Source organism: Elaeis guineensis, chromosome 7 (genome assembly GCF_000442705.2).
Source record: "Elaeis guineensis isolate ETL-2024a chromosome 7, EG11, whole genome shotgun sequence".
Lineage (NCBI taxonomy): Eukaryota > Viridiplantae > Streptophyta > Magnoliopsida > Arecales > Arecaceae > Elaeis > Elaeis guineensis.
In genome coordinates, this window is record NC_025999.2 from 101,895,313 (window position 1) to 101,910,859 (window position 15,547).

Genomic DNA, 15,547 nt, shown 5'->3' on the forward strand with positions numbered 1-15,547 from the left:
ACCAATGAAACAGAGTTTTATGCTTCTTTTCTCATCTTTCTCGACGTTACCAGACAAAAAGATTCATAGAAGAAGAATAAAATTTATAATTTTTGATTCTTTCCCTACACAAATTTACTTCAGCTAGGTATCCAATTTTTAGAACTTTCTTCTGGTACAATACATTATTAACAGACATAGATAGGTGGCACTGGTTTAGAAAATTTAAACATTTTAATCCATATGGAAGTGATTTGTGTAGTGTAAGCTCAAGAACAACCATTTATGCCACTTCTATTAATTTTCTATCTAAAGGCGTCATGTAAAACGAGAAAAGCAAAAAAAAATTGTTCCACTACTAAAACTATCATTATCAGAAACTTAAAGGGCAAAACAGTAACAATCTCTTTAACCAAGTTAATTAATGACTTGTCTTTCTAATAAGCTTCAAATGTGGACATATTCAAGATGCTTATAAAAGATATTAACATGAAGAAAGTAATAAAATCTATATTATCAAAAAAAAATTTAACATAAGACAAAGGAGTTCCTATGATGAGCTATTTAACCATTTTGGCTTACAAACGAAGACAAGTATTATCTTGCATCTGACGCAAGAATGGCATTATCATTGCTACAAATTAGAGTGTCAAAACTGTCACATATATAAGGGTTGCAAAAAAGCCAAGCCAGGCCAAGTACTAGGCGCTCTGGCTTGGCTTATGATATAATGGGCACGGCCAACCTTGACTTGTATGAGCTATGGGCTGAGATTCTGTTAAATTTTGGAAGCATTCTATGTCCACGTACCACTCAAGAACTTGGAGCTTGAGATTGGCTCATTTCCTAGTTGAGCTGAGAGCAATTAAGCCTATCACCAAGCCGGTCACAAGCTGTTCATGAACATCTTGGACCATTTGCTGCCATATACATGACTTCCCTGACAAACCTCATACCCAAATTTGAATATCCCTCAAAGAACAAGGGAGTAACCATTCTGGAAAGATCAGGAAGAATTATCTCAAAAGATGAACACACATCACTTGTTTACAAAATCAAAAAATGAATTTAAATAAATATCAACAAGTATTAGGCATATTCTAGAAGTGTACCTCTGAAATATCATGGAATGGAAAGGATGTCAAACCCTTAATATCGTGAAGATGTATAGCTATGACACAAAAGATGATGAAAAATGCATGTCATTTGGAATGCCTATAATGATAACCAAGTAGAAGCCGCCAGCAATAGAATCATGGTTCCAAAGCCATATTTTACTAAAGTGTCAGCATTCTCATCTTCCAGTCTTTCTTGAAAATGTCTCAACCATGCATGGAAACTACAGCTCCCCACCTAAACATATATGTCAAAGTCAACCATTAGCTTCTTTGAAATTCTTCCATCAATAAAACATTTTGAAACTCACCTTCTTGTCCTGACTATATATTTTGTCCACCTCAGCTTCTCTTTCTAACATCATACGGTCTGCCTCATTATCTTCCAAGACATATGGTACTTTAATTTTAGGCTCAGCTGAGAAGCCAGTGTATGCAGAGTCTGTGTGGATTGTTTTCATGACTGACCCAAAAAAATTTGTTACAGGCACCTGTTCACAGTCATAACATCCAATGATAGATTAACCTGATGAACTAAAATATAGGTAGTGAAATCCCAAATTATGCCCTCATTCAGCCAGCCCATTACATGTTTATTGTTCTAACTTACAAAAAAACTAAAATAGGATGCATATATCTTGTCATGTCAACGAATACCTCACTCAGGGGTCGCTGATAGAGATCCATTCGGTAATATGCAGTAGACATCAGCAGACTTGGATTGTATGAATTAAAAAGACTGCAAATATTAAGATGTTCTTTAATGAGCACAGAAATGCAAAATTTAATAACAGATGATGTTGAGCTCAAATAAATAATATATTGTTAAGTGGGGCTGATTGGTAAGATCAAAACATAAAAATATGCATATCAAAGTCAAACACTTAGATCTACATGGTCGATTAGGTGCCACATCTCTTGATTACGAAATTTTAAGGAAGAAACAGTGGAAGGGAGCAAGTTCAGGTTTGATAAAATTTAACAGGGATATGCATGAGACAGATTTCAACACGTTCATTGAGAAATGTTGGAATCTCTATAAAGAAAAGGTTTTCCATGTCTAGTAAATTCAGGAACAAAAAATGGGCAAAATTTAAGGTTCTACATTGTTATCCTTCCAAGTTCCAATTATACTCTTATTAAAATGTTGTTGAACAATTACTACCAACTTATATGTCAGTGAAATTCATTGATGAAATCAAAAGTAATAGGACTCTAGTTATGATTACAGGCTAAATTTTTAGCCAATTATTGTGGTAAGCGGCACTTAGCAGCTGGTGCCTTAAGTAAAAGAGTATTGGTTCATATGGGCATCCATTTGCACTTGTTTGAATACCTACATATCATGTCCATGGGATCCTCACATTAGCCAAAGGTCGCCGTAGAGGGCCAGAGGCAGGTAATGTTTTTAGATCATGAATGCCAGAACCACACAATCCTGCAAGGAATAGGGCCATCAGATTCCTTCTAAAAGGCCATTCCAACATCCCTAGTTTTTGGGCTTGATTGCACAATCCCCATCTCCCACGCACACCATTTTCCTCTATCTGTTTCCACAACTTTGGCCCCTTTGCATGATGCCACACAAACATGGCATGGGCTCTTAGAGGTTTTCCCAATTTCATGATAAAGAATAGGGGATGTACGGCAAACAGAACATTATGTTTGCTCCTTCTTGCTACTTCTCTTTACAGTCTTCTCTTCCTATTCTACATCCTCTACTTCTATTGTTTACTCTCTAGTCTCTTCAGTTATGTTTTTCCTTGTAACTATTACCACATAGTCCTAAAAGGGGTTTATTACTGCTTAATTTCTCATTCACATTCTAACTGCAAGGCATATTTATCTATTCAAAGCATTAAAGGTCTAACTTACGAGCTAAAACAAAGAATTAACATTATAACTACATACAGATTTCTGCACACCTTTAAGTGTGAACAACCAACACAAATAATACGCATGGGTTTTCTCACTATTTCACATAAACATCACTCATAAGGTAGTGAATGATTAAGCCAATTCCCAATTGGTCGTATCAAGAACTCAAGGTTAACTATTAATGCTAAAACAAGCTCATGTAGAGCTTTCAGATATTAAAACAAACCATAATGGACTAAGGGAGTAAGGGTGAAGAAAAATGACAGGCATCCTGTAATGTTATGGGATTATGTAATCTGAGCTAACATCACTGATCTAGTCTCCAGTGGTAGCATTCTCTCTTTGAAGATTACAAAAGAAATTGTAGACACCTTGACATCTTTCCAGTCCACACTAGAAGCAGCAAATTATAAATATCTCAAGAAGTGACTGGATAGATCATTCTGCCACATGTATAATAAAATCAGAATTCTATATTTTGAAAATCTTAAAAAATAAACAATTCTATTTTACCTGTTCAATGAGGCATTGCTGTACATGTTCAGCTTCTCAAAAAAGGCAAGGGTATAGAATGTGAACCTATCCACAACCGAAACACCAACCTACATGTATAAAGGAAATGTTCATAATATAAGTTAATCAAACTCAAGTGGCAAGGCTATAACTAGTATGCACTAACTGCTAGAGCAAACTAAGGTCCGTAATAAGACTAGCATAGCATCCTCATGCAAAGATAAATGGCATTAGAAGATCTATTCTTACATCTGAGTCAAGATGGTGAGAATAGGAATTTTCCCCTTTCATGCTACTTCCAATTGCCAAAACACCAGGAGACTGAAGCTGCAGATTGCAAGGGTGGTGTCAGAAAGTCTTAAACTACCTGATGCCAATCCAACCGACAAGATTATATGGTCCAAAATGCAATCTGAGATGTTGATGCAATCTTAATTCGCATTTAACAGATTAACAAAACAAACCTAAGTTTTATAGAAGATAGAAATGTTGATGCATTTGATTGTCAAAGGAAAAACCAATGATGCTCAACTAAATCCCTAGCCTTTTTTAATCACAAATATCAATCAAACCAGCAACTCAACAATTGTAAGGAAAATTCAGCCACAAATTTTAGCATGGAACTCCATAATTTTCTCAGGGAAAAATAAGTACACATTTCTAAATGATTGTGCTCATAATATAACCATAATAGACATGTAAAATCTCCACAGTGAGCTAGATATGCATGTCTTGTCTCCACTTTTCCATGATGTATTACATATTTTCGTCTTATAAATGCAGACTTTTTTTAGTGTAATTTTATTGTGCTTGCCAGCAGGTGCGATTCCTTACATGGGATGGATTCACCCCAACTTACTTAGTTGAGACAGATTAAATTATGTAATAAATAGTTTGAAATTTCTTCTGACATCCACTCAACATTTGAGGATTAATATACCCATTTTCATGTGCCTTAGTTCTAGAAAAAATTCGTACAAGATTTCCCAATCAAGGGTCAATTATAAGGTATTATCCACCAACAAACCAGTCAAGCTCCCAGCATTAAAATTTTGTATACAATGCCATCCAACACTTGTCTTTATTAATCGTATCGACACCCAAGTATTTCAAGAATCTTGTAGGGGCATTTTGTAGAAATGACCATTCCATTTTCATTTTTTACAGGAATGGCCCTTTTTCTGATTTTGCAACAAGCTGTTCTGGACTCGTCTTGACAAAAAATGCCCCTCACAATATCATCTTAGAATATGGGTAGGAAGGAACAGGAGTGGGAACCAAACATACAGCATATATGAAAAAAGATATGACAAACAATAGATAAAGACAAGAAATGGAGAGAGAAAGAGAATCACTCATGATTATTTTTCTCACCACCCACCACAGCCCACCACCCATCATCCCACTGCTGCCCACCACCTCCAATGATTCCCACCACCATAACCAATGATCACTGTCTCCATCCACTATTATCATCGATCTCCACCAGAATAAATCCCCCTTATCCTATGTTATCCTAACAATTTTGCTCCAAAGTAAAGGAAATTGGAGGGGCAAAAGGGATTTCAAAAATACATTAATAAATAATATTTCAATAAACCCATATAAAAACTATTCTGGTAAATGAAAGAATAAAACTATTCAAGTATAGCCCTCCATTCTTGCACCAAATTATTTTATTTACCCACTTAGATAAAACAGGACCTAAATGTAGAGATATCCTAAATTAAAATATAATCCAGCTAAAGACATTACAAAGAAATGGTAATTAAAGACTATTTTCGGATTCTAAGGTTTTCCTTTTTCAGCACAGTTTTGAGATGAGTATAGTGTTCAAGCCATGCCAAATTGGGTTACTCATGGAATCAAGCAAAAATGGTGATAGGGCATCATAAATAGAGGTGAGATAGCAAAGTGACATGGGCATCAGTTCTAGTGATGGAGCTAATATTGAGTGGAGATGGATGTTAATGGTGATAATGGAAGACTAGTAGATAACATAGTTGTGTTATGGGTATTGTGGACATTTTGGCATGTCATTGATGGAGGACCAATAGGGGATACGGAAATGGCTGGATGAAATCTCATATAGATCGGATGGCAATATGCAAGCTATTGAAGATGCCTTGTTGAGGGGATGGAGGACCGGCAGAGATTTAATACAGTGATGATGGTGGAGGAACAACGAGGCCAGGGTGAGAGAAATACTTGTATGGATGCTAATTAGGCCGGTACTAGTTATCATTGTATAACTTAATAGATTTGCCTATTAAATGGAAGAGAAAATGTTAGCATGAATATCGTAATTAGTATACTGCTCAAAAATGTTAAATATCACAGTGAGTGGCTGTTGCATGATAAGCTAAAAGGTAAAATCTGAGTTTTAGACAGCGCATACCGAAGTATTTCTTTGTTTAAGGTAAAGATAGGATGATTCTGGGTAAGAATTGTCGCAAGGGTGAAAGGTACGAGGGGCAGGTCAGCTTCAAAATTCAGACAACTTTACTAGGAGTGTTAACAAGCTTTAAAAGGAAACTTTCAGAAAATATAGCCTAAATATGTTTTGGGCCTTTTGGCTGTGAATTGTATCTATTTTACAAATTACAGATGGAATGACAATGGCTATAAATTTCATTTAAATTCTCTCTTCACAGAAAATAGTGCAACTCTCTTAGTGAAATAAAAAATCCAATTTATAACTTCATAACTTGTTTACCTCCATATTTTCATCATTTGTTTTCTTTAGTTCTCATAAATTCTTATAAATTATTACTTCAGGTCCAAGTGACCATACTGGCTTTATCTTTCTCAAAACTTTTGTTGCATGGTTCCTAGAAGCAACAAACAAGAGCAAAAGCATGAGTAAACTGATAATCAATCGTACATATGATGTTGCTTTAGTTTTGAAGGGCATAGGAAATGGACATGAAATAAGCAGAAATAGGATTGAAACCATAATTAAGAACCTCCTATTTACAACACACTGTTATTGGGTCAATATTTGCTAAGGCACTTTCCTGGCACACCTCCAATTCTCAATTCAACATTTGGTAAGGCACCTTCCTGTTGCACCTCCAGTTCTCTATATGAAAGATGACTGTTATATCATCTTATTTTAGTTGCAGACAATAGCTTTCAGGAGCTTTTTGGTCTTTGAACTAGAGATATACACCTATACTTGCCCAAGCCTGTAAATATATTTGTGTGTCGAGATTTCCCAAATACTTCATTAAAAATAAATAAATAAAAATGATCACTTTTGGGGAGAATCTTCCTCATCATGAGAAGGTTCAACTAACAGTCTGTATGAAGAAACAGAAGATGGGTACAAAGCTACTCACTTTATTAAATAAACTGAGGTTCTTTATAATGGAGACCATCTCTTATTTAAGCCCTCATGAGTTTCTTGGCACATTATGCCAAAAAGGCACACACAAAAAAAGGAAAGAACACGGATCTTCTAAGTACACAACTAAGGGGTCCTAGTGGAGTCAGGAAAGTTTACTAAGAATTTTCCTAAACAGACTATCATTAAAGCCTTCTTTCATTATGTCATTAAAATGTGCTCTGCTTTCAAGCAAAGCTTATAGATCAAGTAGGCTTCATGGAACGAATGAGATGAACTTTACAACTATCAATCTAATGTCAACCTTCAACAAATTAATACAAACTCCTAGCAACATAAGAAAGAAGGAGAACAGTGACATGAAACCTAGAAGACGAGTTTGTGGATATGAACCTACCGTATTTGTCGCAATTTAAGATCATGCAACCAGGGATCGCCGCTCCAAAATTTCTGTAAGACTTTTGGAACAAGTCTAAATAAAGAGAGCAGATAACAGAGTTTGCCATAAGTAATTACTATCATCTCCAAGATTCAGAAAGTAACAATGAGAACAGTCCAAGAGATCAAAAAGACAACAAAGATAGGACTGACAAAATTTCGATCCTGATGAAACGCCATGCATAAGACAGCTAGCACTCTCAGAACATAATTCAAGTGACAGGTAACTTCCATAAATGTACCTAAAATAAAACCATTAGATGCTAATTTCCTGATCTTATTCCAAATAGGACTCCTAAAAATGAAGAAATTCTTTTTAATTATTAAACTGACATAGATCCATGTCCTCCCCATAGACAAATGGCCATCACGGCAGGTGAACAATTCCCTTAGACAGGGGATAGTTTCACAATCTGACCATGTAGCAGTTGAGATCAACTAGTTGGTTCTCTTGGCCTTCCTCATTACTCATTCAAAATGATTTTAGATCCAATCTTGTGCACCTTTAGTCTGATAAGTTGATATGTGACAGAAGCATGGGTTCTTCAAATTCTGCAAAAATTTCACCAAACTAGCAACTTGGGATGCATTCCAATGCACATGCCATATTGGCATTAGCACAAGGTCAGCATGGCATGTATTAAATCCCTTTTCTGGCTTTTTAACCGAAAAGGTTTATTTAAATTGTAATTCTAATTTTAATATTCTCCATTTCATCATAAGACAGCACAGCACAGGGCATACCAGCTCATATCCATGCCACTTAAAATCCTTAGTTACTAGTAAAATCCTTTTGAGTCTGTAAAATTAAACAGTAATATCAGTTGCCTTTGTGTAAATTTACTTCTCATATATTCCTTATAACTCCAAACCTTTCTACCTAACTACAAATGTTATATGCAAATTCATGTTGATGCACACTTTGGATAATATATGGACCTTAGATGGCAGAGGGAATCTCATGCCAAAAATATCACCCCTATGTCATCTTCTATATTTTACAGTAACTTTGTTGGCCACATCTACCAAAGGTGATATTAAATAATTAAATGAAGTTTAGGAGTAAACATGTGAAAATTATAGTTTTTTTTCTAAATAAGATTGAATAGAAAAAGGCTGACTTTTATTTTTGTTATTTCACAACCAACGTCTCTCCCATATCAATGTCTTGCATATATAGTGTTCACACTTCACAAGTGTTTATAATCTTTTTGTTATCACACTTCTTCATTCACTATCAAAGAATGGATCATTTAAGTCCCTAAACTGCAACACTTCTTGGCCTTTCACAGGAAAATATCTATTCTTTGAGAATCGCTGAATTACATCAGCCTCTCCTTTATGTTACATAAGGTCAAAAAATGGAGTTGTTGCAATTTGTCGAAGATGGAGTTCTCTTTAGTATTTATTTTAAGAAATCACGAAAATGCAATAATAAATGACCACATTATTTGAAATGTAGCACAAACCTGGGAAAAGAGAGTGGCAGCTTGGCAAGTGTCAACCATTATCAGCAGCTCCTTGAATCTGCAAATAAATTTTAAAAAATAAATTAATGACAATGAACACTATACCATCTTTAAATATTTAAGATAGGCCTCTGATTTTTCAAAAGAAACTGAAGTTATCGAAGCTACAAGTACCTCAACTAGAGTTCAAAGAACAAATGAATACCAACAAAAAGGTAAAAACACATGTCAAATGTCCCACCTATGCTTCTCTTTCATTTGCTTCACTGCATCAGCTAAATCATGGCTCTGAAGTTCTTCTGAATCTTGAAATTTCAAAAATTCATCTCCTCCATGCCCAGTCATGTACAAAAGAATGTGGCTTCCTTCATCGCTTAAAAGACGCTTTGACCTTGGGACAGCACTCTCATGTCTTCCAGTCAAAACTCGCAAAAAATTTTCAACAGTTACTTCATAACCTCGATAATCAACCTGAAGGTTCAGGGCAAAAAATGAACAGTCTTAACTAATTTGTAAAAAAGGAAAAAAAAAGTTTCTTATGTTTTTTTCCTTTTTAGTTTCCTACTTATCATATTATAATTCCTGCATTATTATTCAGTCTTCTCTTTAATATCAACACTCATCTAGAATAATGTTGTCCTACGTTATTTCAAAGCATGAATGTTTTTTACGTGAGCTTAAACAATGATGAAAAAGATAGTCCTCCTTTCTTGTTAATTAGGCTACCATGTTCCAACGGTAGGCACCTTCTGTTCAAAGTTACAAATCAGAAACCAACTCAATGATGCATTTCAGATGGAGATCCACTTGCAAAATGTCACCATATGTTTTGCTAGATCATATAGGACCAACAAAACAAAACTCAAAATAAATGAGATAAGGTTTGGTATCATAGCACGAAAGGAAAGTAAAAACTTGCATAACATGTCCCAGAAGCAGACAAACCAGGGCTGCAAAACAAATAGATCATGCTAGTGCCATGTGCAATGTTATGTTATGCCAGGATTTCAGAGCCAGCTGCATAAGATTGGCTGGCACAGTACATGCCATGTGCATTGCCAATAGAAGTGCCATTCTATGCCAAATAAATAAATAAATAAATAAACTTTAAAATCCCTTTCCATTGAAAATATTAAAAAAATATAGGGAAGCTAGAAGGCCATGCCTAGGCTTTCCATGCCTGATTCCCACAATCAAGGATTGATTGCTAAGTCCTTGAAAATCAGGTTTATCCAATGAGTCAAGTAAAAAAATATACTATTCCGAACTGCCCTTTTAAACCAACATTCTATTCTTTCCTTCTCATTTTTCCTCTTCTAACCCAAACACCCCACCCCTCAACTACCCTCCCGGCAACCGGCACCAGTCAAAGCACAATCCCTCCTCTTCCCTTTCTCTTGTCATCTTCTTCCTCCTTTCTTGTCCCTTTCACTAGGCTAATAGATGCATATCAATAGCAAAAGACTACCACTATCATCAGTAGCTTTTCTATTATTCAGAAAAAAGAAAAGGCAAAACAGAGGTGCTGCAACCGCTATCATAAGTCCATCAAACAGATTAGAAGAAGTTTAGAGGGAAAAAGGAAAAGGTGATCACTTGCTTCTTGGCTTCTTTCAAGACCCTAGAAACACAAAATTAACAACCGAAACATCGCCATTGTGATGCCCCCAGATGATGACAACTTTTATCATTTTCATTACCTTATTAAGCAATGCCCGATGCCTGAATGGTCCTTTCATCATTTTCTAAAATAAAATTGACTGAAGGAAAAGACAATTTGAACAAACATGAAGCCAAAAAGAATAGCATCAAAATTAAATCAAGGAAAGAGGAGTGGTTTTTCCATGCCTATCTGGGTAAAGGAGAAGAGATAGGTGGGTATAAGTGATTCGGGTACTAGGAGGTGTGGGACATAGGTACTTCAAGTGACAGGATTGGGTTATTCCCATGCCCAGCTGGAGGGACAGGGAGTCTGATAAGAAATAGAGGAACAGGGGCAAATGGAGCATGGGACTGCATTAAAGTATTCTTGGAAGTCTAGAGTTTAAACAAATAAAACTGGATGCACTGGCTTCAAGCAGCAGGTAAGTGCAGCATGGGAAACTATCTGTGGCTGCCTAGCTTTTCTGTAAAAAGGATTTAAAAATGTCATGCTGACCAATGCTGGGTATTGGCTAGCACACAGCAACAGTAGAAACCATGATTGTAAGACAATACATGTGCAAAAAATACAAGTTAAAGGAAATTAAAGCATTGGTTGTACAAGTAGGCAAGAACAGTTTGTGATTCAATTCCTTTCTTACAAAGCAAGAGAACTTGTCAACTACATGCAACTTGCAAGACTGTATAACGCTCTGAGCAAGCTTCTTTATACAACAATCTTGATGTCTTGCTGCCTCCAGAGAAGAATGATGAGGAATTCCATGTATAAATAACAAAGTTTAAGTATGTGATATCTTTAGGGAGTATTTTGTGGCAGCTGCACTATACATGGAATATTTCATATTTGGACAAGGAAAAATACTTGGAAATTGGGCTAAATATACTGAGTATAGTAGTTTCAGTATTATACCTGTCTCAAAGAACAGAGGGATTTAGTTAACATTTGCAGACAGCCTATGGATTAGTATGGAATACACCAACTTGTGTCAGAAGCATCCAGTGAAAGTTTTCTGGTTACATCAGTCAGTTACTTCTTTACCTAGTCTGCAGACATACTTGTCAGAGTAATTCTACTGATTTTGGATTCCATTGCTTTCAATTGTTGTGCATCTCCCAAGATTAAAAAGTGACCATTTTTTGGTCTAAATATTTCCATGAGAAAGATTAAAGATTGATTATGTAACTTAGCTGATGACCTGATACCAATATCATCATGCATGAGTTCTATACAATATCTATCATCTAATTCTAAATATTCGCAACTGAAGCCTCATAAATTCACCCTGAACAATATCTTGACTATTCCCCACCTGCATTCTAGAGCATCCCACTCTCACTTAGAACTTGATTGTCATAGAAAATCATGTACTAAAAAATGCAAGCAAGGGGAACGTGCTTACTTTTATTAGTCTTGACAGAAATGAGTTCTTTATATCAATTTACAGAGCATAGAAGAATTTAAATCTTGTTTATGGTTTCATTATTAGCTAGTGCTTTTGAAATTTATTCTTAATTAGTGTTAATACAAGTAGATTTTGTGTTGACAGGTTTTGCCAAAAGCATTATTCACATATATTGCCCTCAGTATAAAGCTAAGACCTTCTACATCACCCATATGGTTAAGAAACGTACTTCAACATTATCACCATATAAATTAAGTTGGTGGTTCTCATTGTTGAAAACTTGGGCAGGGTAGTTGTTCCTCGCATTGCAGGCCATATCATCTGCCAACATAAGTATTATCCGCTCATCAGGGATTCCAAGTCGTTTCACTGTCCTGAATGAAGGGAGAAAATATTTCTTCAATTGTAGAAGCTGTAAAACATCAAGAAATAGAGAAGTCAAAAAGAAAAGATAAGAGGAGTTCAAGAGAAGATATCCTCCCCCTTTACCTATACAAGGATAGAGTATTGGCCATGTGTCTGTAATTAAACCTGGTTAAGAATGCAACAACTAATCAACAAACTCGCGCGAAAGGTATTATTTTGAAAAAACAACAAAATCTGTTGACTGAACTATGGAGAAGAAATTCTATCAAAAAAAAAATCTGAAAGGTGAAAATTGCACAATATTTTTAATTAACAGGTAAGGTGACGTATGTGAGAAATTGAGATGTTGATGGCAAAAATAATCTTATGTCTTAACAAGTAGCCGCTGCTTATTCTGCATACATATTCTGATTAGATTGAAAACATATAATGTTCAAATATATTGATCGAGCCAACAATACAAGGTTGATGAGGAATATAAAAATAAAATGAGCTTTTTATACACACCTCCAATTGAAAATATGAGGGCTGATGCCCATGCATGCCCACCTTAAAGATACCCAAGTTTGTAGTTCGGATGGCATGGTTGTGGCAGCAAAGGTGTTATAGGGTATCCCTTGAGGCAGGAGTGTTTAAGAATGGGTGCATCTCTTCAATCTTTTGAAGCTAAACATATTTTTCGAGAAGCTAATAGTGCTACAAATTAGATGGCTTCATATGTTGCTGCACATATGGCTTCTACATTGTGGATGTCAATGTCTGATTTCCTTCACAACCGTTAGATGTTTTGTTTCTGATCTCCACGGTTGTATTTACACTAGAATGGTTTAATGAATTCCAGTTTACTAAAAAAAAAGGTGTGATAGGGCAGTAATAACTGCACATCTCCTCATGAGAAAAATCTATACAGAAAACTGATAGAGCAAAAGCAAAAAGAGTGTGCCATAAACATGACATGGTAAGCTGTGGAGGATGATCAACACATATCCATTGTGAAAATGCAGTCCAACTATCTGAAACACTGACTCAAGCAACTTAGTGTTGTTATATTGTCTGCACACCTTTTAAACTTACATGATAGGAGCAGGACGTTCAAGCAAAATTTACAAGGCAATACATGAAAGCCAGTTGTAACCATCAAAATTGAAGACAACATATACCAAATAAGAAAGCAATAAGGACATAATGGAAAACACAAATAATGGCACCAAACCCAAAGTAAGATGATTCAAAGTAGGTAATGTTTATATATGACTTTAGTCTCTGGTAGAGAGTAGTAATGATAGTAGGGTTTTTATTTTTATTTTTTTATTTTATTTATAATGTTACAGCATGACATGATGTAAAGTTATGAATCTGCAAACCAATAGGCAGGGGCTGATGGATGTCAATTATAGACAAACCGCTTGCAGGAACTGATAGAGTAGGAGCATCATATACAAAATTACCTAAAAGAGAATAAATTAAAGATTGAAATGTTTGAAGACTAGCAGAAAAATATAGTAAACACATGGTGATATATAGACAAAAACTGAGAAAATAAATAGAACAGTAACAAACATCAACTCCCTGAGTGAGGCTTGAGCGCTGAAATCATATTACTCCCACCCTAAATCATTCATATTATAGTTGTCCTTTGCATTCGAATAAATTTCTGAGAACTGAGTGATCCCTTATTGATTCTGGCCCCACAAGCCTACCTCGCCTCCTTATTACTCTTGTTTGCAGAAAAAAGATTAATAAAAAAATTAACACCCTAGGAATATCCTTTCTTGATATGCAGAAACCAGCAATTTCCTAAATAAGTTATATCTCCCTCAGGAAAGCAGTGGTCCCAAGTTTATCTTTTGCCACCATCTCCTGTACTGTCTCACATCTCTTTCCACAAATTCCTCTTGTTCTTAGTTGTCACCAATGAAGAGTAAATGACATTGGCAAAAATATATATCCTGTCAGTTAAGTGAAAACCGCTAATACGCTTTGATCCCCAAAAATCATTGTTACTACAGTTTTTCCAGATTCTTTCATTTAAAATGGGTTGATTATGGAGCGTAACTATAAATCAAAGAGGTTCCATGGATAGATTAAGCATATTTTAACAACTAGCTGTCTAACCAACGTCGACCCTCTAAGAATTTGCGATGCATTTACCGCCAAAGAAATTTTGAGCAAGAACAAACCCACCAAAAATCTAGTATGATGGCTGGCAAACTGGGAACTTATTTTTCACAGTGAACCCGTCGAAAGAAGGAGTAATCTGCCTGAACCTCCCTACATTTGAAAGTTGTCTAGATGAAGGATGGAGATGACAAGATCGCCTCCACTGGAATCGATACCTAATGAGGTTGCCCATTACTGAGATCAAGATTCCGCCTTCTCTCAACCGCCAAATATCGAGCAGCTCCAAAGACGGCACTGAATAAAAAGACCTAACAAGACTACCCGTTGAAATCAAGATTCAACCCGTGCCCTCGCTTGTAATTCACTAGTATAGAGCTTTCTTCAAAGGACATCAAAATCTAAGAAGACTGTCTATTGAAATCAAGACTCACCCCTTCGTTGGTAGCCTGCCCCATGCCAAATAATTCGACATTAGTATATAAAGGAAGCATTCAAAAGACCAGGAATCTAAAACTACACAACAATCCAGAAAAAAAAAAGGGAAAATAAATGAAAAAAGAGAAAATAATCAAGAAACACCAGATAGATAGAGGTGGGTTACCAGAATCGGGAGGTGCAAACCAAGACGGCCCAGTTGTTGTTGTGCATGGTGGAAGAAGAAGAGCAGCGGACGGAAACCGGAACCGAAAGCAAGAGGGAGAAGAATAGCAGCAGAAGGAGGATCCGACGGAATGCCGCGGGGTTCCGCCGCTCGAGCTGGGGCCTGCGGACCTCGAAAACCATCATGGTTTCTCCCTTCTGCTCCGGAAGGGATTCTTGGATGGGTAAGAAGAGACGAGCCACTGTGGAGTTCTTTACCGATCTAATGCAGTTAAAAAAAATATTTTATCAAAATGATGCTTCTTTAAATTTATTTATAGTAGCGACGTAAAAGATAAAAATATTATTTAAAATAATATTTTTTTATTTAAAAAATATTATTTTAAATAATATTTTCTGCACTGTCAATTTATTTTCTTCGAATATATGATGAGATAATGTGGTCCATAAAAACATCATTCAGAATGACACTTTTAAAAATATCATTTCTAATGGCGCTTTTAAATAAGCCCCTACAAAATCCCACACCATTAGCATCTTCTTCTTCTTTCTTCCCACTGCGCTCTCCACCATCCTCTTCTTCTTTTGATCCAAGGCCCATCCCTCCACATCCTTCAGGCCTTTCTCCTTCCCATTCGACGCCCACCCCCCAGCTTC

At 35.9% G+C, this 15,547-nt stretch overlaps 1 protein-coding gene across 1 annotated transcript; it reads right to left on the minus strand.

Annotated features, from left to right (window-relative positions):
- Window positions 1-463: 463 nt before the first annotated feature.
- Window positions 464-15,153, minus strand: LOC140850807 (uncharacterized). Its single transcript, XM_073260553.1, has 11 exons — window positions 14,892-15,153; window positions 12,293-12,334; window positions 12,033-12,177; window positions 8,980-9,209; window positions 8,739-8,796; window positions 3,735-3,812; window positions 3,486-3,574; window positions 1,752-1,833; window positions 1,406-1,585; window positions 1,092-1,332; window positions 464-976 (listed from the first exon to the last, which is right to left on the minus strand). The coding sequence occupies exons 1-10, from the start codon at window positions 15,074-15,076 to the stop codon at window positions 1,195-1,197; spliced, it is 1,227 nt and encodes a 408-aa protein (XP_073116654.1). The 5' UTR covers window positions 15,077-15,153; the 3' UTR covers window positions 464-976; window positions 1,092-1,194.
- Between the last annotated feature and the right edge of the window lie 394 nt (window positions 15,154-15,547).